The 26,038-nt window shown below is 32.4% G+C and overlaps 5 protein-coding genes and 1 long non-coding RNA gene across 12 annotated transcripts in view; 3 read left to right on the plus strand and 3 right to left on the minus strand.

Annotated features, from left to right (window-relative positions):
* Positions 1 to 7,123, plus strand: part of LOC117607732 (uncharacterized) — a 119,730-nt gene extending 112,607 nt beyond the window's left edge. For all 5 annotated transcript variants that reach the window (XM_034331773.2, XM_034331772.2, XM_076688869.1 and 2 more), the window contains 6 exons: positions 560 to 885; positions 1,595 to 1,755; positions 2,515 to 3,069; positions 3,874 to 4,046; positions 4,208 to 4,357; positions 4,605 to 7,123. In XM_034331773.2, the coding sequence (XP_034187664.2) occupies positions 560 to 885; positions 1,595 to 1,755; positions 2,515 to 3,069; positions 3,874 to 4,046; positions 4,208 to 4,357; positions 4,605 to 4,724 (1,485 nt within the window). In that variant the 3' untranslated portion in view covers positions 4,725 to 7,123. The remainder of the gene's footprint in view (positions 1 to 559; positions 886 to 1,594; positions 1,756 to 2,514; positions 3,070 to 3,873; positions 4,047 to 4,207; positions 4,358 to 4,604) is intronic.
* Positions 7,124 to 7,262: 139 nt separating this feature from the next.
* Positions 7,263 to 10,381, minus strand: LOC117607735 (E3 ubiquitin-protein ligase RAD18). Its single transcript, XM_034331780.2, has 7 exons — positions 10,252 to 10,381; positions 10,097 to 10,175; positions 9,481 to 10,012; positions 9,096 to 9,357; positions 8,949 to 9,009; positions 8,194 to 8,871; positions 7,263 to 8,069 (listed from the first exon to the last, which is right to left on the minus strand). Exons 1-7 carry the CDS (start codon positions 10,279 to 10,281, stop codon positions 7,843 to 7,845), a joined length of 1,869 nt encoding a protein of 622 aa, XP_034187671.1. The 5' UTR covers positions 10,282 to 10,381; the 3' UTR covers positions 7,263 to 7,842.
* A 2-nt stretch (positions 10,382 to 10,383) lies between these two features.
* On the minus strand, positions 10,384 to 10,991 carry LOC143305400 (uncharacterized). Its single transcript, XR_013062303.1, has 2 exons — positions 10,745 to 10,991; positions 10,384 to 10,629 (listed from the first exon to the last, which is right to left on the minus strand). It is a non-coding gene; the product is annotated as an uncharacterized LOC143305400 (long non-coding RNA).
* Positions 10,975 to 11,856, plus strand: LOC117607738 (MICOS complex subunit MIC13 homolog QIL1). Of its 2 annotated transcripts, none has more exons than XM_034331785.2 (3): positions 10,975 to 11,133; positions 11,240 to 11,399; positions 11,529 to 11,856. In XM_034331785.2, the coding sequence occupies exons 1-3, from the start codon at positions 11,120 to 11,122 to the stop codon at positions 11,694 to 11,696; spliced, it is 342 nt and encodes a 113-aa protein (XP_034187676.2). In that variant the 5' UTR covers positions 10,975 to 11,119; the 3' UTR covers positions 11,697 to 11,856. The 2 variants fall into 2 exon arrangements, with proteins under 2 accessions (XP_034187676.2, XP_034187675.2); XM_034331784.2 differs by having other exon boundaries at positions 10,983 to 11,175.
* Positions 11,857 to 11,984: 128 nt separating this feature from the next.
* Positions 11,985 to 14,924, plus strand: Sf3a1 (splicing factor 3A subunit 1). The gene is made up of 5 exons (XM_034331775.2): positions 11,985 to 14,066; positions 14,135 to 14,196; positions 14,261 to 14,368; positions 14,432 to 14,605; positions 14,680 to 14,924. Exons 1-5 carry the CDS (start codon positions 12,215 to 12,217, stop codon positions 14,779 to 14,781), a joined length of 2,298 nt encoding a protein of 765 aa, XP_034187666.1. The 5' UTR covers positions 11,985 to 12,214; the 3' UTR covers positions 14,782 to 14,924.
* Positions 14,925 to 15,054: 130 nt separating this feature from the next.
* Positions 15,055 to 24,125, minus strand: LOC117607741 (xylulose kinase). Of its 2 annotated transcripts, XM_034331788.2 has the most exons (12): positions 23,657 to 24,124; positions 22,175 to 22,257; positions 21,704 to 21,857; positions 20,891 to 21,070; positions 19,606 to 19,707; positions 18,634 to 18,765; positions 18,063 to 18,216; positions 17,088 to 17,232; positions 16,579 to 16,868; positions 16,393 to 16,490; positions 15,840 to 15,980; positions 15,057 to 15,760 (listed from the first exon to the last, which is right to left on the minus strand). In XM_034331788.2, the coding sequence occupies exons 1-12, from the start codon at positions 23,708 to 23,710 to the stop codon at positions 15,689 to 15,691; spliced, it is 1,605 nt and encodes a 534-aa protein (XP_034187679.2). In that variant the 5' UTR covers positions 23,711 to 24,124; the 3' UTR covers positions 15,057 to 15,688. The 2 variants fall into 2 exon arrangements, with proteins under 2 accessions (XP_034187680.2, XP_034187679.2); XM_034331789.2 differs by lacking the exon at positions 20,891 to 21,070 and having other exon boundaries at positions 15,055 to 15,760; positions 23,657 to 24,125.
* Between the last annotated feature and the right edge of the window lie 1,913 nt (positions 24,126 to 26,038).

The following is a 26,038-nucleotide window of genomic DNA, read 5'->3' on the forward strand; positions in this document are numbered from 1 at the left end:
GAATCATATTGAATACAAAATCTACTATGACCTAATTGTAAGGTGCTAGCTACTCCAAACTTGCATTTATGAATTTATGCGTTTGTGGTGCACAACTAGCACCAAGACATACTGAATTTTCAATTCAAAACAATTTATTTGCGAATTTCTGCTATATTTCAGAAAAAGTATTATAATTTAACAAAATTATTAATTCTGAAGTTCGCTGCAATTTTATAAAGTGATTCATTTCGAAGCCCCTCGTAAACTTGGAGAATTATTCATTTGAAAATCCACTATACATTTTGCCAAATTACCAATTCCCGGATCCACTATAATTTCTCAAAGTTTAAATCAATTCAATGTTCCAATAAATTCTAAAATGTCGCGTTTTACAGCCGCCCTCTTTTCACTGTATGAAAATAGAAAAATGACTCGAAATGACCCTCATAAATCTTCTTTGAACCTATTTCAAAAACAGCTCTGGCTCCTCCTTTCCATTTTCTAAAGTGTAAAAAAAAAGAAAGGGGTGGAGCGATATGTCGGGAATTATATGGAACGGTTTCGCAATTTCTCGCAGGAATTCGACATAGAGATGACGAAGGTCGGTGGTAGCCTGGGTTTCACCCTGAGGAAAGCGGACAGCAGCGCGTTGGGTCATTACGTGAGGGAATTAGTGCGGGAGCCGGCGTTAAGCGACGGCCGAATTCGACCCGGCGATAAAATAGTCGCTGTGGACGGCGCACCATTGTCGCCAATGAGCCACGAAGAGGCTGTCCAATTATTGCGACAATGCGGACCCACCGTGAGGCTACGACTTTACAGAGATCTGGCGCAAACTCCTGTCTCTGCGCTTTCTCCGACCGAACCCGATCATCCACTCCGTCCACCGCGGACCAGTTTGAGGTAAACTTTTCCTTTAATTTTAAGCCCCTTTTCTTCTGATTAAGCCGCATTTCGTATCCACCGAGGACCTGGACTTTCCCTAATTCAACTGCACGCTTCTTGTAATCGAAGAACCGTAAAATCTTTCCTTTTATGATTAATTTTGGAAAGGAATACTCTTCTTTTTGAAAATGACGACTGCTTCTCTTCTGTCTAAAATTTCACTTACATTCTTTTGATTTACTTAACCGGTTTACTAAAAAAAAAAGAAGAGAAGGGAGAGCTATTCAATTGAAGTGATTATATTTTGAGAAAATATTGGATGGTACAGGATGATCCATTTTTCTCATTTACGACTTCATTTTGAAGGTCTATTTTGCTATTTATGACTTCATTTTGAAGGTCTGTTTTCCTATTTATGACTTCATTTTGAAGGTCTATTTCCCTGTTTATTACTTCACCTTTTCCACAAGTGCAACGATGCAGCTGAAAGATGCAAATGCACTTTTACAAATGGAACTGCATTTTTCTCTTATGCAAATTTATCTTTTCAAATTTAATTTTGACTTGATTTTTCTTAACTTTGTGCTTCTTATAATTTTGTTGATAATTTAATACAATATACAGTTTATTGATTTTTCTTTTTGCAACATATTTGCAACACGGTGCAATATCAAGGTACTTTATTTTATGCCTGCTTCTAAAATGATGTTTGATAATATTGTTACAGACAAGAAGCCGTAGACATGCTCTGCGATCTAGCAGTTCGAAAACTATCACCAGGTACATCGAGTGGTTCCAGTTGCAAGCAATCACCTGGAGCATCCTGCAATTCTCCAAGAAGGCTTCGTCGACTTGCCACGCGTACGGCTAATGCTGATAATGAACAAGGTATCATTACATCGCATAACGTTAAAGCTAAATTGTTGTACATAGTAGGAACAAGTAGATTGAATTGGGGTAATTTCACTTTTGTGTCGATGGAGGAGTACTTCGATCAATTGAAGACTATGGAGATCACTTAGGGGAACACTTACCAATATTGCAAATAAAATTTTCAAGTGTATTCCAAGTATTTGTCGATCCATATTTACTTTTGTAAATTCTACTAATGATTAATGATACCCTTGCATTAATTTAAAAATTAATTTAGAAGTAAATTAAGATATAATGTTGTGGTATTTGGGAATGCCTATAAAAATTTTTCTTTATTTAAGCATAAATTGTACATTTTTTGTCTTGGTTTTAAAGAATCTTTTCTATGATTAGAGAAGTATTGATTAGTTTATGTAATTAAACAAAAAATGAAAGATCTATAATTGCCACTACGCCTTGGATATTTGAATAAAAAGCGTTTCATGGCGTATATACCCTATATACCCTACTATGAATTTTTCCAAATTTTATATAGAGCTAGGTGATGAGATCCCAGCCGACTGGGATGAGTTCCTTCTTGGCCTTTCATCCAGCAAATTTCATTAAAGTCATTAAGGACCACATCAGAAGCACCCCTTGTAAAACTGTCCATTACCAACAATCTAAATAAAACAAAACAAGCCCATTACAAAACACCACAGAGTAGATCCAACAACCCTCCTCTACCAAAAATAAAAAATGGAGAAACATGACTTAAAATGTCCATCCTTGCAGAAACTCTGGAGAAGCATTCAGGCGTGCAAACGACATCGACGGCCAGCCAAGCAGAGACATCCGATTCCGACCAGTGTTCGATCAGAACGCAGATAACGAATTCCCAACCGAACACACCTGGAACAGACATAATCGATCCGCCGCCGTTGTACGACGTTTGCGATTCCAGTGATTCATCGAAGGCACCGGCCCGACCGAGTTTCCTCGACTTATCGGCACCCCAGGGAAAGCCTCATTTTCAGTTCTGCAGCCTGGACTCGGATCTCGAGTACCCCGGAGGCGAGCCGATTATCGGCGAGGACGAAGTGAACAACGGTACGACGCTCGATTACCAGAGAAGGACTATAAACGCGTTGTCCAGCGATGAGCATGACAACGATCTACCCTCGGAACCAGCCTCCATGCCACCGGTACTCTCCTCCGCGAGTAGCTCGAGTGCAACCGCGTTCAGTTACAAGAATCCTGCTTATCAAAGCGCTAATCCAGCCTGCGGTGCGGGCATCGATACCACGGCGAAGAATAAGGCTACCCATTCGAGTGATCAGGATATACCAGGTTGGGTTTTTGGAAATTTGTGAAAAGTGTTTTTTTTTTAATTTAATATTTGATTTCCAAGAGTCAGTATTATATGGCCATTATGTTTGTAGCGATTATATATATATTGTTTTAAAAATGATAAATTCTCCTTGCTAAATACAATCAGAAGTCTTTTGCCATTCTCACAGTAATTCCCACGTGGATTTGATGATTAATCTTGATAAATTGAATGTGATAAAATTATTATATGATATTCGCCGTTTGATAAGCTGTATCCAAAGAATATAAAAATATAATTTTTATTGTTCGATGAAGAAGAAGAAAATTGGAGTCAACTAATACATCACCGGTGTAAAATGAACGGTATTATCTTATCTGGTATTAACACATAAGCGTGCAATATCTTGTTACTACTACACAAAGCCACCTTGATTATCCGGTACAACTCGGTTGTGTTACTTTTTTGCGAACAGTTCACTTCGTAATTGTTAAACACTCCATAGACCATATTGAAGTGTACTAAATTCTTTTTCTATTTTATTGTCAAATGTTTTGATTATCGTGACAAAAGTTTCTAACGTTTCTAACGTGAAAGTTTTTCAATACATTTTCCAATATTTCAATTAAGTTTTCACTGACAGAAGGTGATAAAGTAAAAATTCATTAAGTATTTAATACTAAGTTTATTGACTGATTGTCATTATAATAATAGGTATACATAGACTATGAATATATTTGAATGAAAATGAAAAATACCGAATTTCAGAATACATATCGTTACAAGTTTGAATAATTTATCATAATTTTTCTTTAATTTTATAGGAAAAATCTTGGGAGCAGAGGATCCCGGTGGCAGCAAAGGTTTATTGAAGTGGAAAGGCGTGATGTTTGCTCCAGATGATGGAATAGATAAAACAAAAAACAAAGACGAGAAAGTCGGGAAAGACACCACTGATTCAGCTGTCCCCAATACAGATCTTGAACAAGGAACCGAGGTGAACATTACTATTATAATAATTATATAACATAAAAAATTGAAAGCTTGAATTTGAAAATCAATTATTTCTAAGTGCACTTATTAAAATTGAGGAGCATAATCAGATCATTTTGGAACGAATATAATTTTTAATTAATGTAGCAATTATTATTTTTAAAGGTGTTCATGGTAGAGCTGACACGTGGATGGAATAGCCGATTAGGATTTAGCTTACAACCGGAAGGAAATCGTACTGTCATATCCGTGGTACATCCGGACAGCGTTGCAGCCAAAGATGGAAGGCTCAAACAAGGGGATGTACTTATGATGGTAGTATCACTTTAAAATATCTCTATATTTATTTTAATACTTAAATTTTTCTAAATTTAAATATGTTTAGGAAAAAAAACAAAATGTATAAAAATATTTGTCTGGTTATCAATGAAATAAATAATAAGATGATAAATATTTATATCATCAGGTACCATGCTCCAAATGGCTATTTCTACTATGTCAAACTCTTGAAAGGACATTGTGTCACCTAGTGCATTATTTATTGTGTCTTATTCTATTTCAGGTAAACGATGAGAGTGTTGAGCACATGTCAACGGCTGATATAATAGATCTATTGCGTAAAATAAGAGGTTCCATAGGTATCACGGTGATGAGACGAAACAAACGAGAAAATGTAACGTGACGCTAGTCAGGTGTATAATTGAAGAGTCTATTTAAAAAAAGGAGAGAAAGAAAAGAAACTCTCTAGTTCATCACAACCACATGTTTTTCGTTTCGTAATGAAGATCAATTCCTTGCAATTCGTTTATAACTTAATTCTTTACGAATAAAAATATAAACGAACGTATCGATCGAGTGCAATACACATATATGTATATTAACTTAACTGTGAATAGATTTGTAAATATTTATGAAAATCGAAGCCTTAAACGCGCTGTGGTGGTTTAATTAATTGTAAAAAATGCTTCGCTACTATTCGCATCAGAAGGTGAGATGCACTGATTAAAATAATTAATTAAGATTTTAAATAGTAGCGATTGAATGTAATTGTTGAGTATTGCAGAAAGCATACTATTAAAGTAGACAAGATGATAATAAAATGTCCAGTGTGGTTTATTCTTTAAAGCGATTCCTCCTGAAGTCCATTCAAAGACTGCTTTAAAAAATGGAAAAATTGAACATATGACTTTACTGTATATATTTATTCGATGAACATGAAAATATAAAAAGAGCTTGTATTTTTATGAAATTCGTTAGAGAATTTAAACGAATGGTGAATCAGTTGGAATGCTGGATAATATTTTTCTAAACTTTCCCTCTTAATCTCAAGAAAATCTATGCGTTGTTGTTTCGGTATGTTAAACTATTTAAAATATTCCATTAGATAAAATAAAAGTTTATGAAAATTCAATTTCATTATGATCTAAGACAATTAGATGAAATTTTATATTTATGGTTACTGTGTTTGGAATCGAGTATTATTCGAATAATTTATAAACACAAATTTTAAATAAAATGAAGATTTTTTATTCCCAAATTTCTTTGTTTTATTCAAAATTTGTATTCAAAGGGTTATTTGAATAATGGCCAACTCTATTATAACAGTGTTCTTGAGAAGACTCCAACTGTAGATTTTTAAATATTTTACATAGATAAAAATTCGAAAATCATGTTGAAATTTAATTTAGTGTGGTAGTTATACTTTCAATTAAACAGCCCCACGAATTTGTCTAAATGTAATTAAACACTTCTTGAATCTAAAGAAAGTGTTACAATGTGATTCATCGTGAAAGATATTCTAGGAGAATAAACATCTAAAAAATTAATTAATTCAGCGAATTCAAACAAGAGTAATCCATTTTAGGCGCAATAAAAAAAGAAAGGATGAATCAAACTCGATAATCAAAGGATTAATCAAAATATGCGACATTAAACCATCAAGCCTATTGTAAATAATTTTAGAATAATTTTCATTAATCATTACGTCCATAAAGTTAAAAATTAATAAGACGTAATTTGAACATATCGTTGCGAATTATACCTAAACGTGTTCTATACTGAATGTAAAAGGCAAAGATGCTTACAATCATAAATAGAATATGTTCGCAAAAATCATACTTTCTTTCAAATAAAACATGTACAGAATAACAGGATTCTTGTATATATTATTTAGTAGAAATCAAGTTGATGTGTTATTTGAAAGGAAATATAATAGTCTATATGCGAACTATGGATTACTATAACGCTATTAATCAATGTTTCTTAGAGAAACAACTCTGTTCATACTTATTGATAAATCAATGGTAAAAAGAAATTATATGAGATACAATCGTTAATCGTGTCGTGTAATAGAAGTTACTATTTAAAATAAAAATTCTATGCAAGTCCTTCGTTAAATTTCATAATTTAAAATAATACAGAGGATGGCTTTATGCAAATCTTATTATATATTACACAGTGTTCGTTTAACTCTATAAATTTATTGATTAACATTATTCCATCGTTCGGTAAAACTTGTTTTCTTATAATTAAATTTACAAATATTCGTATCATACAAAACGTCAATTTACAAAATTTTCTAATTGATTTTTATAAAATTTCATTGAACACATCTGATTTCGTTCATATTTATATACATAAAGTAATTAAAAGGTTGCAAATGTTAGAAATGTTACAAAATACAATTTCTATATTTTCTATCTCTCAAAGTGTATCATAAGTTCTTCTACACAGGAGAAATTGAACCTGCTTGTAAAATGTTTAGGAGTGTAGTAAACGTTGAGTAACTGCCTCGCGTAATGCCATACCATAAAGTAGTGGTTTTAGAACATTTTATGCGTAACCCTTAACTCTGAAAGCAAAAATTGAAAATCTTCTCAAAGAATTACATCCACCAAATTATGTTTTATAAGTAACCTTTTACACATGTACTGTTCACCGAAAAAATGTAAAGAAAACTAATGTTCAAAAGTGTTCGAATCGCCAGGTTTCGCAGAAAATAGTTTTAGAAACATTGCCGATTATAAAGAACATTTATTAATGTTAAAGAAATATAAAATAGCGCAACTAACAGCTGTAAAATATTTCATTCCTTTGAGATCGTTGCGCTTGTATTTATTCAAAAGAGAGAACATATAATAACAATATAAAAAACGGATATAAAAAACAATATAATAAATCATTATTATAAGATTGAAAAAGAAAAACTGAAAATACAGTGTTTCATAAATGTGATAGTTGTTCCATTAGAACGTTAGAAGCTTTCAAAGTTCTACTAAATAATATATCATATACATAAAATGTAAATAAAATTAAATGTATAAATGATACCAAAGTATGCGAGTAATAAAATATATAACAAAGACAAATATTTTATGCGTAAACAATGTCAAATACAGCTATTTTAATGTTAAGTAAAGCTTCTTATATTATTGTTAATATCTATACAAAGGTGAGATGTAGAAGTATACGTGTTTATCATTATTTACTGTTGTTGATCTTTTGCTGATTAAAACACTATAATGTATTCAATAAAATTCAGTGTCTTTGATATATAAAGATTCGATTTTCTTCCACTATATTTATTGATATATTAGTTGTATTAAAAAAGATTTCTTTTACTACTGTACAAACTACGTAGTGCGTGCATTTTTATATAGAATGCAAATTTAAAGATCATGAAAGTAATCAGTTCAATTATACAAAAATTTATCATTTATAATTATTTAACACGCAAATAAATTAATTACTGAAAAATAAGCAAAATAGAAGTCAATATATCTTTGATTTTAATTGTTTATTTATAGATCTCGCGCTGCACTGATAGATCTCTCCTTGTTACATGACTTTTTAGCCCTTTTCTTTTTATTTGAGACAATTTGATTGTCAGTTTGCAATGTATCGCAATTTCTTTTCGAACGCAAACATCTTCCGCCACATTCAGGAAGCATACTAGCATTCTGTTTTTCTAAATTTAACAAATTAGCTGCACTGTTATTTGCTAGTCCACGAATAATACGCCTCCTCCCTGTAAATTAATTTAAACAATTCTATTATTTAAAAAATATAATTAAGCTCTTATGATTTTACTATAATTGTATTCTTGAAAATAAATTTTTACTAATAACTTATGATAAAATAAAATTACTTACCATAATTAAATTTACTATCAGTGCTATCATTGCTTGATAAATCCTGTACATTGAGCGATGATTTATCATTTTCTATTTCATCTTTAGAAATGACAGAATGTGCTTGATTCATTTGATGATTCACAGATTTTCCTTTCCTTTGTAGTAACTTTTTATAAGGTGAAGCATTAGGAGAATTCTTAGAATCAGTCTTTGACATAAGTTTGGAAAATGAGGTTTCCATTGTTGAATGCATCTCTTCATTAGGCATTGAATTATCGCTAAATACTTCCGAAAGAGAACTAGTTTTCATAGGTGAAACATTAGATTCGTTTTTGACAATGTACTCATCAGAGTTTAACTCAGATTGATTTTGTGAATCATTGTTATTATCACTGGCAGAAGGGAACTCAACATTAAGAAATTTCCTTGGATCAGAATTCGAATACATTTGTAGTGGACAAGAAGTATCCGAGTCAGAATCTTGAATGTATCCAACAGAATTTAGAGACTGAAGATCATTTTGTGCGATATTAATCATTGAATCATCCAAATCTTCAGCTTCTGTTTCCTGTGGAATGTCTTTATTGTCATCCACATATTCACGCAACAAACTTCGTCTTGCAGACGATTTCTTTGGAGGCTCAGTATCCTTAATTTTTTTTATTAAATTTTCGAAACTATTTTTATGCGCTTCCACTAATGAAAGAGGTATAATTAAAATAGCATGCATTAATATATCACATTAAAAAGAATGAAACAGTTAAGAAACTCACAATACTTTTTTCTTTCACCCTCTATAATATTTTGTTCTGTATTTCGGTTAATTTGTAATTTCTGAAATAGTCAATAATAAAGGATGTGAACTTACAAAATTTGAAATAATTTTCATTTTAAATAAAAATTAAACTACAAATATTTACATTTAGAAACAATGAGGTTTTATTAATTTTTTTCTCTAGATTCTCTTCATCATCACATTGTTTAACTAATTCTAAGACTGATCTTGGATTTGGTTTATCACATTCTGCATTATAGAGGACAATATATCTTTGCAATCTAGCTTCCATAGTTTTTCTGTCTCCGTGTGATGATAAACCAAATTCTTTTAATTTTTTTCTTAACAATGCATCTTTCATCAGACTAAATACTAACTTTGGTAGCGGTTCTCGCTTAGGTTCCTCTCTATAAAAATTAACATTAATTACTAATAAACTACTAGTAATTACTTATTAACTTATACATAGGAATATTAAAGCCCAAAAGTAAGGGATAATTGAAAAATGATTTAACTCTTAATAATCTTACATCTGTGGTTTTCCTTTAACTGCTTCTCTTTTCAGACAATCATCAAGATGTCTGTTTATCTTTACTTCTGAAATACTGACTTTACACACTGGACATATAACAACTTTGGTCTCTTCCATATTTGTTACACTTGAACTTTTATAACTTTTAGGTGTAAACATTAAAGGTATTCTAGGTTTACCACTGGTACTAGGACCACATGTATCTTTTTGTATACTTATAGAAGGTGATGTATTATTTATAGATTTAAGACTATTATTAAGAATGTTCCTCTCTTGACTATTTATATTTACATCTTTATATTGACGCATTAATTTTGGTGTATTCAAAACATTTTCTTCAACTTCATTATTGTGTTTAAACATTACCTGACTTCGTACACATATCTTTAATTTGTCTTTGACTTTTACAAATTGTGCAATAATTTCATCCAGCACTTTATTTTTTCTTAAATCCTTTTCAAATGTTTCTGTGAAACATGCTGGGCATTGAGTTTTATAATGTAAATACTTTCTAATGCACAAGGAGCAATCTGAAATATTAAAAAGACAATAATCAGATAAAAACTGTTATGTTCATGTTAAAGTACATGAGTAGAATACAATTTTGTCCTTACAATTATGGGAACATGCTGTTATAACAGAAGTATCCATGTACTCATAGCATATTCCACAGACTAATAAATTATCTATGTGCTATAAAAAAAGTTAATCAATGTATTTCTTATGTACATTACGATTAAAGTATGTATGTACAATGTTAAATTATTACCTTCAATTCAATATACTCTTGAGGCCACATTATATATATAATATACAAAAATGTTTACATACCAAAATGTTTGTGGTTACAATGAAAACTATCAATTACTTATTACTAAAAAATGGACACAACAAAATATAAACCTTCATTCTAAATACAAGTATAAACTACCAAAACCAAAATAAATGATTCTATTAAATTGGGTTTATCATTAAGTAGTCATAATTTGAAGCAGTGACTACAGATCCAACAAGACTAGACATGCGTTTTCAAGCAGTTTTGAATTTCTGCCTTGAGAACGAACGCCATCTGCTCTATTGATATCATCGTGGGGTGTCAGAGACCCTTTTGCGACCTTTATTGATTTGTTGCATTATAAATTGATAACTGAAAATACAATGTAAAGTGCTTTATGTTACATTAAAAATATTCTACGTATTTATTTTGCCTTGCAAGATGTAAATATAAGAATGCACTAGTGTATTCGCAATTGTATATATACCGCACTTCACCAAAGTCCATAATTGCCATGACTGTCCATAACTGTCCATAACTAAAAAGACTAGTTTTCGTTCTTTGCGCATCTCCAGTACGCATCTTCGCCCTGATTGGCGATACTCTCAAGCGAAGTGGAAAGCGATTAGCAGAGAGCTCGCTGCGTTCCCCCACCATCTTCCAACCTGCGCGTCGCAATTATGGACTCTGGTAAACTGCGGTATATGTATATACATACATATGTTCCATACACATCTGATAAGTTGAATTAAACCGGAAACCGGAAACATCTGAACACCTTACATAATTTTCAGATTTTTGTATAACAAACGAAGGAGTGACAGAAACTGTCATACATATTCCAATAATTTACATTTTTGTAATGGGTATCATTCGGTCAGTACGTGCATTAAAATCTAAGGACTCAGTATTGTTACGGTATTTGCATGCTATGTTATATTTATAATGAATTTAAAGTTTAAGTTTAAGGTTATGATCCTAGGTTTGCTGTAAAAACCAGTATTGTGGGAAGTATCGTATATATCACATACGAAGAGGGTTTATGGTCCAAACCAGAAGAAACTGCTAAATTATATGAAAAATTATATGTTAATGTCGCTCCTTACATTAACCAAAATGTACCTAAAGAGGTAACAGAAAAGGTAATATTAAATTTATTTGACATCTTTTTTGTTTTAATACATAAAATTGAGTTACATTACTAAATAAAAATTAGTTATAAGAAATTTATAAATGATCTTATTATATTGATTCTAATAAATTGATTTTAGTATGCTAAATTGCCCAGTGTTACAACTCTTACAAATTGTGCAAAAAAATCTTGGAACAAAGGAGTTATGACTACTATGGAATTCATAGCTAATTTACCTACTCATACTGTGAATGGTACTATGGGTTTATATAAACATGCAGAACAGTATATCAAAGAACTAAATTAGTCTGATAAAAAATTATACATAATATTGTTAGAATTGTTTTATATATACATTTTGAGTCAAAATCATGTAATCATGTAAATTATTATAGTATTTATAAATAAGGAATTATAATCTACTTTATGTTCACATTTTCTTTGTACATATTAAAAGCTTCATAATGTATGTATTATTTATTTAATAATGTATATTTTATTGGGACGTTTGAAATATAGTCAAAGAGGAGGTATAACAAGAGGCGGCACCTTTGAAGTCGTCGAATTCACTTACTCTTTGATATTATGCAGTATCAGCCATAGTGCTAAATCTGCTAGATGTTTATAATTTCTTTTTATGTTGGATGCACTGCTTTACAACTTTATTGGAAATGTAGCGTTTAGCTACATACATCTGCTGCACAGTGGGAAGCAATGTGAATTGGCGTTTGTGTTACGTTTATGAAATAGAATTTAGTTTACAATGAATTACAAGGAATATTAACAGTAATATAATATTAAGTGATTAAAGTAATATTAAGCAGTATGCCTGCACAAGAAGTTGCGGTTTTACAACCGCCTGCAACCGAAACCGAAGAAAATAATGCACCTTCTTCTCAGCCGATTGTGGGCATTATTTACCCTCCACCGGAGGTTAGAAACATTGTTGACAAAACAGCCAGTTTTGTGGCTAGAAATGGACCAGAATTTGAATCAAGGATTAGACAAAATGAACTGGGTAATCCAAAGTTTAATTTCTTAAATTTTGGTGATCCATATCATGCGTACTACCAGCATAAAGTAAAAGAATTTAAAGAAGGAAAGGGTCAGGAACCAGCAATAGGATTAGGACCAGGAAAAGCAGTTAATCTTGCAGCTCACCAAAAACAGCAAGAAATTTTAAAACAAGTGGAGCAACCGTTTGTTCCAAAAGATCCACCTGCTGAATTTGAATTTATTGCTGATCCTCCTTCTATTTCAGCTTTGGATTTGGATATTGTAAAGTTAACAGCTCAGTTTGTAGCTCGTAATGGTCGGCAATTTTTAACTAACTTGATGAACAGAGAACAAAGAAATTTTCAGTTTGATTTCTTACGTCCTCAGCACTCTTTGTTTCAATACTTCACGAAGCTTTTAGAACAATACACTAAGGTATTAATTCCTCCCAAAGACCTACTACCACGACTTCGTGATGAAGCCTTTAACATGGATAAAATTTTAGAGCAAGTCAAGTATCGCGCTGAATGGTTAAAGTACCAAGAAGCTCAAAGGCGCAAAGAGGAGGAAGAGCTAGAACGCGAAAGAGTTGCTTACGCACAAATTGACTGGCACGATTTTGTTGTGGTCGAAACCGTCGATTACCAACAATTCGAAGTTGGTAATTTCCCAGCACCAACAACACCCGACGAAGTTGGTGCTCGAGTACTAATGCAGGAGAGAATAGAAGAAGGTGAAGATGTAGAGATGCAAATAGACAGCGAAGGGGAAGATGAAATGCAGAACCGAACGGAAGGAGAAAAAGACCGTGCAAAGGATAACAATCAAGTACAAGACATGGAGGAGGATTCGAGCGACGAAGATGATGTATCACCACCGGGTGATACCCATAAGGCTAAAGAATCTAAACCACGTGATAATAATATGCAGCCACCGCCATTACCTCCTACGCCAGGAAACGTTGTCGTGAAGAAAGGATATGATCCTAAGCAACATGGTAACAAAATTGTTCGTCCTGTACCACCTGATGAATATCTGATATCTCCAATTACTGGAGAACGTATACCAGCGAGTAAGGTGCAAGAGCACATGCGAATTGGTTTATTGGATCCACGATGGGTTGAACAGAGAGACAAGCATCTGGATAAACTGGCTCAGGAAACAGTATTTGCCCCTGGTACAGCCATCGAAGCCAGTTTGAAACAGCTTGCCGAAAGGCGTACCGATATTTTTGGCGTCGGTGATGAGGAAACCGCTATTGGTAAAAAGATCGGGGAAGAAGATAAGAAGAAAGATGATAAAGTCACGTGGGACGGACATACGTCGAGTGTGGAAGCAGCAACCAGAGCTGCAAGAGCAAACATTACTCTGGAAGAACAGATTCACCAGATACACAAAGTCAAGGGACTTCTTCCGGATGAAGAGAAAGAAAAGATCGGACCGAAACCCGCCAATCGTGCAGCTGAACTATCGCACATGGCTGCGGCTGCTTCGAAACCTCAGGCTACTTTGAAAGCACCACCTAAACCACCGGCGCCAAAACCAGTACCGGTTCCAACGCAACCACCGCCACCGCCGACCATGAGTATGCCTACTATGGGTATTCCACAGCCAATGATGCCGCAAGCACCTATGATGATGATGGCTCCTATGCCACCAATTCGGCCACCGCCGCTTATGAGTAGGCTATAATAGTTTTTCTCTTACCTTTTATTTTATTGGTATTGATATTTCTGTTTGATTTTTTAGCACCGGCAATGTCGCCGTTTATGCCAACACCACCGCCTATGCAACCACCAATGGGATCTGCTGTAAGTATAGTTTGATTAATTAAAAGTAGCTCTTTAATTAATATCTATTTTATTTCTTTTTCAGATGGGAATGAAACATCCTAATGAACCCATGGAAGAAGAACCTCAAGCTAAGAAATTAAGAACCGAAGATTCGTTAATACCTGAACAACAGTTCTTAGCTAGAAATAAGGTATGTTGTATATCACAATTTTAAGATTCTTGTCTATTAACAAATTGCTGTTTACTTTTTTAGGGTCCTGTTCAGTTGAGTATAGCCGTGCCAATGATGACGGAGAAGGCAGAATGGAAATTGAACGGTCAGACATTGAATATCACCTTGCAATTAAGTGATACTGTATCAACAATGAAAGCCCTTATTCATGAACAAACTGGTATGCCTCCTGGTAAACAAAAATTGCAATACGAGGTAAGATATAAATTATATATTTTTTAATTATAATTGTACATTTAATATTAACAAGTTTGCTACGTGTGTTTTAGGGGATGTTCTTCAAAGATAATAATACCCTTGCATATTATAACTTAACATCCGGTAACGTAATCAATCTATTTCCAAAGGAAAGAGGTGGTAGGAAAAAGTAAAATGGATAAATGTATAATTAAATGTATTTTAAACATTTTACATAACCTGTACGAAGAAATCAATTTTCTTTATTCTGAAAAATTAAATAGATATGTTACCAACGATCCACAATCGGTGTTACAATTTTTTGAGGTTAATAAAACACACCTTGAATTAAATGAAATGTCATCTTTTATTATTCGTAATTGTAATAAGTTAGCATTTAATAAATTAATAATGTATAATATAATAAAATTTATAAATATACAAATACAAAATTACATTTTAATTTATAAGCTCAGTTATCATTTTAAAAATTGCACTTAGGTTACCTTGTACTTTAATCAGTAAGGCATTAGCGATTTATAGTTAACTAGACTTATCTAATAAAACAGCAGTTGTAAAATGATGCAGTTGAACCCTTAGTGTTATATCTTTTTTCAGCGATAAAAATCTACTTTCATTGCAATGAACCTTAAAAATCTGTTCTTTTAAAGAGAACTAAATAATGTTCTACGCGAGTATCTCTAAGCTCCTGCATTAATTAATTAAAATTAAAATTTTAGTATATAAAAGCTTCTAAAAGTTGTACAAAATTCTAAAAATATCATCGAATTATGAAATGCATTAAATGCAAGAATTCCTATTCCCTTTTTTAATTAATATTATGCATTGGAAAGGCCTCTGTTTTAAATGCTTTCATCTTAACATGTATACCGCAGTTCATCAGAGTCCATAACTGCGAAAAGACCAGTTTTCGTTCTTCGCGCTTCTCCAGTGCGCATCTTCGCCCTGATTGGCGATACTCCCAAACGAAGTGGAAAGCGATTAGCAGAGAGCTTGCTGCGTTCCCCCACCATCTTCCAACCTGCGCGTCGCAGTTATGGACTCTGGTGAACTGCGGTATATATTACCTATTTACGTACTTCATTTTGTATTTGTTTTCTTTTTAATTTGTTCTATTATTTTCCGATACCGTGCAACCATTAATTTATATATCTAAAAATATAAAGATATATTGTTTAGAAGAATTCTTTTGTTTAAGAAAATGAACACAGATTTTTGTTATAAAACTTACTGATTCCGCGTCATCGAAAGGATGGCACACTAGCTTTGGTTCTGGCAAGCAACGCGTTATTTCGTCAAAGTTGCATTCGTTTCGTAACAAACCGTGTTTTGCTTGATAGGCTGCGCCCATCATAGCTGAATTGGCTATTTCCTGTTAAATACAAAGAATTAAACAAATTCCTATCGAACACAAATAAGCATAGATTGCGAAAAATCTTAAAAAAGGAAAAACCTAAAAGTCATTATTAACAAGGAAGGTATATTTAAATGTTCGGTATTGATTTGAATAATTATTGTAATATATTATAGTAGACCAAAAAAATAAACAATAGGTATTTTTTTCTTCCTATGGAAAAATTTTGTTAGGGGGTGGAAGTAACCCTAAAAGTAACTACATAATCTTTATGGAAGAAATCAATTGAAAAATTTGTATTACAATTTTATGGGTATGAATCAATGATCCCTACACACGATTAAAATTATAAAAAATAAGGCAAGGTTCAAGTTAATAAATGGAATATAAATTATGTTTCATTTAAAGAATAAATGATACAAATTATTACCGATATATAAACTGGAGAATTAAAAACATCAGAAAGCACTTGCAGTATGGCTTTGTTTGTAGATGCACCCCCTGTTGCAATAACGCGTGTATTAGGCCCTGTGAACAATATAAATAATATATATAAATAAAAATAGATGTGCTAATTCTTGACTGTTTCATAGATATTACAAAAGTTTCTTCTTACCAATAACGAAACCAAAGTCCTCAGCATGAGCTCTTTTCGCGACAAATTGACCCTCGATTAAAGCTCTCACTTCAACCTCTTTTGAACTATACCGAGAAATCTCATCATTCGCTTTATTAAATCTGTGATCACCAATGACAAACGGCAAAATTTCTTGTGCATCGAAGTACAAGGCTAGATTTCCGAAATTACCCCGTGGTGTACTTTCTAATAATTCGTTAAAGATCTGCCAAGATCCCTGTGCTGCGGTGTCTCGTATTCTTTCGCGAGTTAGAGATCCATTTTTAAAGCTGAAAATTTATAATCAGTGCATCGTTATTACTAAATTATTATTGCAATTTTATGGTCCTTAGAAATATTATTAAAGAAAGACTATTAATAGAATGTTTGAGAGCTTCATTAAATAATGGAAAATATTTCTTTATTAAGGGTGATGAGAAAAACAAATGGTCGAATGACAAAATTTCAGTAAAAAGAAGTTGATAATACTTCAAATAGAGTATACTTACCAAAGCAATGCCATGTAAGCGTCTTCATTAAGTGGATTAGAAAATATGTGTCCTTCCAAGACAGTTTTTGGTTTGTTCAACCATAAAAACAGAGTATCGCTCGTTCCTAAACTGCAAGCGATATCTCCTTCTTTCAATCTCATCCCTGTACATTAATAAATTAACATTTTACTACAATTGAAGTATATCAATTAAATAGCAACATGATTTGTGACAAATCTTATATGAGATATGTTAATATGTTTTGAAGTGTAATCTTGTTCAAATTGAGTTACGACATATTTTATATACCATTAAACTTGTTACAATTTGTTAAAATACTTTATACTAGTAGGCGACGTTAGCGTGAGAGAAACCGGTTCATTGGTAATTAGCATTTTTATGTTCTAATGTGGAAGATTCACGAAAGATTCATTTTCGATGATGTTGCTATATTATGGACTCGAAGATTTCTGTAAAATATTTTTATTTTTAATGTATTTATGGATATATAGATCATTACATAAATTAGTATTTGATAAATAGTATAATAATTAGACGAAATAGAATTTCAGAATTTTAGAAATTTAGAACTTTGAAATTTTAGAACTTTGGAATTTTAGAATTTTAGAATTTTAGAATTTTAGAATGATGAGGGGGTCGATCCACATTTTTGAGGGAAGCTAGACTCGCCCTGGCCGCAACCAAACTACGCCAAAAGTCTTAGTCAAAAAAGGATAAAATGTAACCAAATTAATTTTTAACTTATCGCAAATCATAGTTTAAATGAAAAATCTCATTAATCATTCGTCATGGGAGCGAAAGTCCGTGCACAGGGCAAATTGGAAACCGTATTTACATGAATATTCATGAGAGATCGAACGGACAGAATCAAAAGTTGTTGTCAGAAGGCGAAATAGTGCGTATAAATTAATACTGTGGCTTCGAAGAGAATGTTGATACCGAAACCGTAGAATTAACGAGAGTGTTACTTACCTATTAGAGAACCAGAATTGTCGCCCGTGAACGCAATTATCCTGCATGCCTCGTCGAAGCCGAATCTTTCTACGAAATAGGATGAAATTGGGCCGATATCGGTGCACGAGAAAACAGGTTTACCTAGTTTTTCTCTCAAACCTGAAGCGCAAGCCTGAGCAAATAGCAATTCAATCATAGATATTAAATAAATTATTTAGATAAGGATCTTTTTAATTTTAAAACATAGGTCCAATTTACTTGAACCTTCTGAAAATTAAAATCATATTTCAAAATAAAAAAAGGGATGAGTAAAGAAACTTAGAAAGATTCAATAAGTATTTTAGGAAGTCATCCTTACTTTTGTTGATATAATCAATAAAATTAATAATTAAATTATGTGATTAAATATTTTATAAAAATTGCAAATTTAGAAAATGAAAATTAGAAAGAGTTGTACATCTTAAAATGAAAATAATTCTAAATGGTCTATATACGTCATAAATTAATAATAATCAATAATAGTAAAATAGTATATGAAATAGTACATGATTAATTACTAGTCAATGATATATTATCAATGATATATTACCTCCAGTAATACGTCATCCCAGTCTTTCGTATGAATATTTAACAAGTTCATTCCAGATCCATCGGACCAATCAATAGGCGCAAAGTCGCCCAAGAATAAGGAAGCCAAAAAACTGCTAATTAAAGAGATTCGCTGAAAGATATAAGAAAAAAAATATTTTAATAAAGGAAACGATTATGGAATCTTTTCTAAATGTTTCTTAATAAGAATACATAATCATATTTCGTTCAGTATTACAATATTAATGGCTTATAATTAATACCTTTGTAAACTGGAATGTAAAATTATGCTAAAATTATTCTTCAAAACAAAAAGTGTTAATTTTTTTTTTCAACACTGTAGTATAATTATCTTGAATTCAAATAAATTCTGATTATTGCATTTTTAAAAGATTTGTATTAAAGGCTGTGAAACATCATTATTAACCACTTACATTTATATAATTTACAACCATTTCTTCCATTTTTGAGTATACTATAATTCATTTAATTTCAAAATTTATTATAAACAGTTCTACCAATTACGATAATTTAAATATCTCAAAAATAAAATAGCTAATTGTACAAATTATTATTCGTATTTGAGCCACATTCCAACGTTTGCACAGTATTATCCGTTTAATAGCAGTAGTTTTTCTATAATCGCAATAAGAACGACCTAAATAGAGTGACATCGAGCAACACGGTATCTATTAAAGAGAACAATTCAAACAGGCAACAGTAATCGTTCTTATCAGGCACGTTAGTTCACGATTCAATTTCTATTCAATTTCTAAAGTAATTATCGTCCTGTGCTTACAGAGGATCGAAGCATTCCAAACCAAAAGGAAGCAAGTGACATTTTAAGAAATTTTTTAATAATATGCATATTTTAATATCTGGCATCCCTTTAGTTCTAAATGCCTCAATTGAAATTAAGTACAAACGAACAAACGTGTATTTTGTGCTTTGTAATTTGCGAACATGTACCTACCTCGGTATTGTTGTAAGCTTCCGGTCTCCTGCGAGCTATCTTCGCTATTTGAGGTCCTGAGAATCTCTCGTACGCCCGAGATCCCGTTATCTCTGCTAATTTCTGTAATCAATACCAGAGATATCGCATTAAGAACAACCGATTACTGTGTTAATTAGTGTGCGAGTTAATCATGAATTAGTACGATTGTATTGTAAATAGCGTGATGCAATTCGTACTATTGTAATCGTGAAAAAAGTAGAGCGAAATTTTCACAAAGTACCATTTCCTTATATTGAAAATACCTCAATTAATGCAATTCTTGCATTAAATTCTCTGAAATAACAATCGGTAAAATAATTATTATATCTTGCATATATCATGAATTTTTAAAACATATTCTCCAAAATATTTGCTATTGTTTATAACTTCGATAAATTTATTTTAACTCAAAGTATAAAGTCACGATGACGTTTCTGGAAAACTAATTATCAACAATTCCATTGTCGATGTTCAGCAACAACATCAATAAAATGCTTGATAGATTATTGGGAAAAAGTTGAGTTGGTGCGACATTGAATCCAAATGATTCCAAAAATAATCAAGAAACCGTGGAAACGGTACCCTTTTTACGTATTCCTTTTTTCTTCTCTTCTTTTGCTGAACATTAACGAGAATTTTTATAAAATGTCCTGTGCCAATAAGATCGGAAACTATGATAACGACTATACTGGTGAGACTTGCAACGAATGTAAATTGCAAATTAATTCTTCGCCACGGATGAATATTCATGGAAATTACGTTTGAAGATTCTTGAGGAACAGCACGCGATTATTATTGAAAAATTCTTGATTAAACGTATAAGATAGTCATTGTACACTTCAGGGTACCTTTTTATGGTAAAAAAATGGAAAATTTATAGAAAATATCCAATAAACTCAAATCATGTTATATTTTTTTGAATGGGATTATCGCACTTTTCTTATAAAATATAATATTTCAGAAATTATATATTTAAAAAGACAAAAACAAAGGAATAATATAAAAATTTTTAGACTAATCACATATTATGTATTGAAACTAAAATGAATATTTCGTTAATTATATCAGAAGTACACTGTTAATTAAATGTTTAATTAACTGAACATAGATACCTAATTAAACATCATTTTTAATAGTCTGACTGTACAGATAAAAATAAGGAAAAAAGGAACATGTTTGCAAATTTCATTTTATAAAAAAACAGAGTTCTGTTTTATGAATCAAAGAAACTTGAATATAATTTTTACAAAATAAAAAGACATACTTTAGGACCGCCCACGATTTCTTCCAAAACATTGCATTCCTTAGTGGTGCTAGAATCCATCCACACAGGTGACTGTGCCACCGAGAAAGAGGCAAGGAGCTGTTCGTGTAAGAATTTTGCAGGATCCAATCGTTGCAAATGATTTCGACTGCCCTTGCCCCAGTAAACTGTGCCATGTTGCTATATAATAATGAATAAAGATAACGTTATCAGTTATGTCTGTATTTTCTTTTTTTTCAAGCTCAGTAAAATGTTCGTCTTCATAGAGATCAAGTATTGCGAAACTGTCTTTGATAGACGTGCACACATTGATTGAGACAAAAGGAACTTTCTTCAGATTAGATTTTTTATATCTTCTTTTCAGTTTCGTTTACAATAAAACAAGGATTAACATTTTTGCTCTTTGTCAGCATTATATGGAACGGATTAAAAAAGTATATTTCAGGGTTCGAATCTATGGGGTTCTAATAGTATTTTTTTTTTAAATCTTATTTAATATTTCCGTTATTCATAATTTCTAATTAGTATTTCTAATTATAAAGTATTTCTAATTGGAATTTCTAATAATATAGTAAGTGGATTCCTATGGAAATTCAAACGTTACCTATTAAAGGGTGAACATTTTTATATTTGTAACATAAGTCGACGTGAAAAGGTTTAGAAATGGGGTTCCAGAGGAATGTTTGAATATTTTCATAAGAAAATAAGGAATTGTTAAAGTAAATATAGATAAGAATTAATGGATCCTTCAAAATACAAAAGTATCTGTGATGTTTTAATCGTATAATTTACCCGTATGAAGTATTTTTTTACCTGTGCACATCCTGAAATAGCAGCCACTTTGCTAAAATCGACACCACACACTCGCAATTTATCAAGTATCATGTCTAGGGCCTTAACCCACATCAAGGTGGGAGCCACCACAACGTGTTGCTCTTCCTTTTTTTGAATGACTCCTCCGTACGTTCTAAAATCATGTAATGTGTAATTGATCACGAAATGATCGAGATTTCGTGCCAGAGATTCGTTCAAATTTGTTTTTAAAAATCATAAAAGTCATTCGGCCAAAATATAGCAATTTTATTAATTAATTTTACTAATAGTTTTTTCGTCTTGAATTTGAATACCGTCTTGAACCAAAAAGAACATGTTTTGGTCGAATATTAAATGTCAAAAGATTAATCTGGCTAGGAAGAATTTTTTTTAATAAATAACAATATGTTATAGACTTGAAAAAAATTAATATTACATGCACAAACATGGGGACACAACTATAAAACATACCTAAATTCTGGCAGATCATTGTCGAATTGTACACTGGTTTCGTGGAGAACGACGAGATTATTATCAACGACTACCGCTTTCAACTACGGCCAAAAATATTTTGTTAATCACTTTTTTGTCTCATGTTCCAAGTTGCCTTTGCTTTGCGAAAAACAAAAATCTTTCTTTCTACAGGAAAGTAATTAATTAATTACGCTACTCTATATAAATTGAAGGCGATAAAATTGAATGTGAAATTCAATGCGATGCCTTCGAGCTTATCGTGCGAATATATAAACAACTATTTCACGATCACAAACATGCAGTTCTATATCTGTTACTTAATAAGAAATCATTTATGTTTGATACAGTGAAAAATATACATAATTGTTAGTGTACAATACCAGTTTGTATTATCAAGAGAGAAATAATTAAACAATATTAATGACAACACAAAAATTAATTATCTAGTTCATATTTGTAATTATTGATATTTGTTTTAATATTTTGTTTTCTAAGTGAAAAACACACGCAAGTGTTAGGCAATTTTAATTATCTTTTCGACTGGTATTTTAGTGTTCCGCGTTTTTCTTCACGGAGAAATACACTCTTTTATCGTAATGTTATCATCGTGTTAGATAATTATGACCCAGTGCACGCACATCACACTGCGAAACACAATTATCTATTAACGAAGATGAGCTTATGTATCACTCTAATAAACTGTACCGTATTTACATGTTTCTTCGAATACAAAGGTAAATTGCAGTAAATTTATCACTACAATTTACTTGTTTGCCTTTTTAATTTATTAAAAAAACAGATTGATATATAACCAATTAAATGTGTTGTGTGATTAAAATTTAAAAAAAAAATGTTGCTGATACATGTCTGTAGAGATAAATATTTAAAAGTTGAGAATATAAGTAATTTAAAATTGATTATGCGAAATAAAAAGATAATTAAGTTTAAATATATAACTACATAGTTCGTTATGTTATATTGTTCTGCATTTAAAATCATTTAATCTTTGAAAACAAATAGAAGTTTTGGGTAATAACAATTAAAGTACGTTCTTTTTAAATAATATATTCCATTGAAAAACACTTTTGTAAGTTCGAAAGAAACGCGCGTTACTAAGCGCATGCGCAGTGAGTGATGTGCAGTAGAAGCCAGTAAGGTAGCATCATAAAGATGCAAAAGAAAACCACTCTTCAGAATAACAAATACTTTCTATAACTTATCTTACGACTATATTAATTATTTCTAAATAGAACGTGAAGTTCTAAAACCAGGACAATAAAAATGAAACACAGAAATGAATAGTGGAGAGGAAAGTAAGAGCGAGAGAAATGGAGTTGGTCAAGCTGTCACCTATGACTCATGTCAACCATCAGTTTTTTGCCCAAGGAGAATACGTGATGTTCGACAGAGATTATTCATTAAATGAAAATGTACAGCAACTCGTTATGAGAAGCAGATCACAAATTTTTAAGGATTTACCTGCTGCGTGCTGAGATCGAGCCCTAAATATGTCGCGTTTGAAGCGGTACCCATGTTTCAATAATCGTAAACTGTCACAAAACGAGATGAAATAGTGAAACGAGTACAACCTGGTGAATTATCAATGAAATAAATAGGTTTGAATAACGCGTTCACTACACCGTGTGACCGTACACTGCTTTGATTCACAAGAAACTAATGTATGAACGTTCTAGTCCGTACGTTGTCTACGCTCGTTCTCAGCACAAGTCGAGGAGGCATCGTTACGCGCTGTTTCGCGTTCATTACGCGACGCAACGCGACTAAACGGGAGTAATCTTATCGTTATTATTAATAATATAACTCTGTCCGTTGCGTAAGACAGATTAACGAACGACGAAAGTCGGTTTAGTTAACGTTATTTGTCCTTTACGACATTCCCATGACATTTGGTGCGACCGAACGAACGTCTGACGTTCCACGATAGAGGTTAAGTTTCTGTCGATACGGATTTTCGCTTGGAGAGCATTGAATTTCTTTACCGGCTGATCTGTGGTGGAGGTGTTTTATGATACCTGCCTAGCTCACCTGTGAATTTCTCACAGGATAATTGAATAGCGGTTGTTACTTTGTTACACTCTGAATATAAAATAAGAAACGCTAATTAATGTGTTTCTCTATCTTTTTTACGCAACATTTATTGCGGTTATTATTGTATATACAATGAATGTTCCTTTCTGTACAATGTAATCGAGTTAGAATAATTAGAGCTTCGAAATAGAAGAAATTTAGAAGATCATAAATTGAACAATAGAACAACAGGCATTGTTCGATTTTTAAACATTTTGATTATTATACATTTTGAAAATCATTACCTTCTACTTATATCATACACCCTGTATATGAGCTGCATTGTGCAATGGTTTCGTATTTCAAAATCGTCGTTCGAAACAAGCATACTTCGATATTTTTTGAACGGTTCCAAATGGAAGTAAATTTCTTTGCATTAATAGAATTCGCTATACAGGTTTTTAAACCGGTTTCTCTCATAACTGCACAAACTGCATAGACGCGTCTACAACATTCTATTGGCATGAAAAAAAATCACCGAAACGTGATTAAATTGCACATATTTGTGTTAAATAGCGTTTCGATTAAAAGACTGCGTTAAACTATTAATGGATAAAATGTATTCTAATAATATCATAAAAATTAATTAAGATGGTTCATAAATAAAAATACTCATTGCTAAAATATTATCATTGCAATAAGTAAAATCACTATTTATTTTTACTTTCTTCTCTGAATATTATTAATTCATTCTAGCAATCAATTATTAATTTTGCAAAAATTGGTAATGGAACTCTATCAATTTTCCAAGTAATTTAGTATGCTGATAGTACCCTCTTCTTTCAAATAACTGTATTATAATAAAAAATTTAAATAATATAGAAATAAGAAATAATAACAAATAAAACATTGTTCCAAATCTCCAAATGCAACAAAACCAGTCATACATTCCTTCCACTATTAACAAATCCAATAAAATCCACCCTAGAACGGATTGAAACTCATCCACCAGACGGACATGAATCACGTCTCGGTAATATTTCCTCCTCCAATAGTCTCTTTCAAGGATTCACCGAGAAGCTTCGAACAGCAAGGGGTAACGTAAAAATAAAACGCTCCTCGGAACCCGGGCCATTATACTCTGTCCGAAAAAACAATTATCAGGAACAACCTCAAAACCATAATAATTTGCGGCAAGTATCGTTCGTGTAATCCGTGGCGTTGTTTTTCCGAAAGATGAAAACGAGCTGCCGTGGGCGAGCGTGTAACGATGCTGCCCGATACTGGGTGGTAGTCTGGTGCATCACGGTGCAATCAGTTGCAGCAGCAACCGTGCGATGGTCTATCGAGAAGGAAAAGGAGAGGACGGAAGTACGAGAATGAAGGAGATTGTTAAGTTATGTTAGTCGATGCATGGGTTTGTTTGCGTAGTCGTCGACTACGCTGGTGTACACACGACGGACGAAGAGGGTTAAGGAGGAGGGAGAGTTGATTCGAGGGTGCCAGGGGGTCTGGCCCAAGCCTGTTTGTCGGTCCCGTTGCCCTATAATCCTGGTATACGGGATAATGGTTTGGGTTAAGGGACGCCAGGACGAGCCGAGACGAGGGGGATACGTGGAAGGAGATCAGAGGAAAGGACGTATAGGAGCCGCCAGCAACGGCGTCGAGACAGGGCAGTTTCGGACGGCCCGGTTCCTTCTTCGAACGCACAACCAATCGAGCGAAACTTTCGCTGGCTCGACTTATTTCTCGTTTGGCAGAGCTTTTCTTTTTCCATCGCGATCCTACCAACCGATGATTTCTGATCCTGCGACACGGACCTGAAATGTAATT

Source organism: Osmia lignaria, chromosome 6, assembly GCF_051020975.1.
Source record: "Osmia lignaria lignaria isolate PbOS001 chromosome 6, iyOsmLign1, whole genome shotgun sequence".
NCBI classification, from domain to species: Eukaryota; Metazoa; Arthropoda; class Insecta; order Hymenoptera; family Megachilidae; genus Osmia; species Osmia lignaria.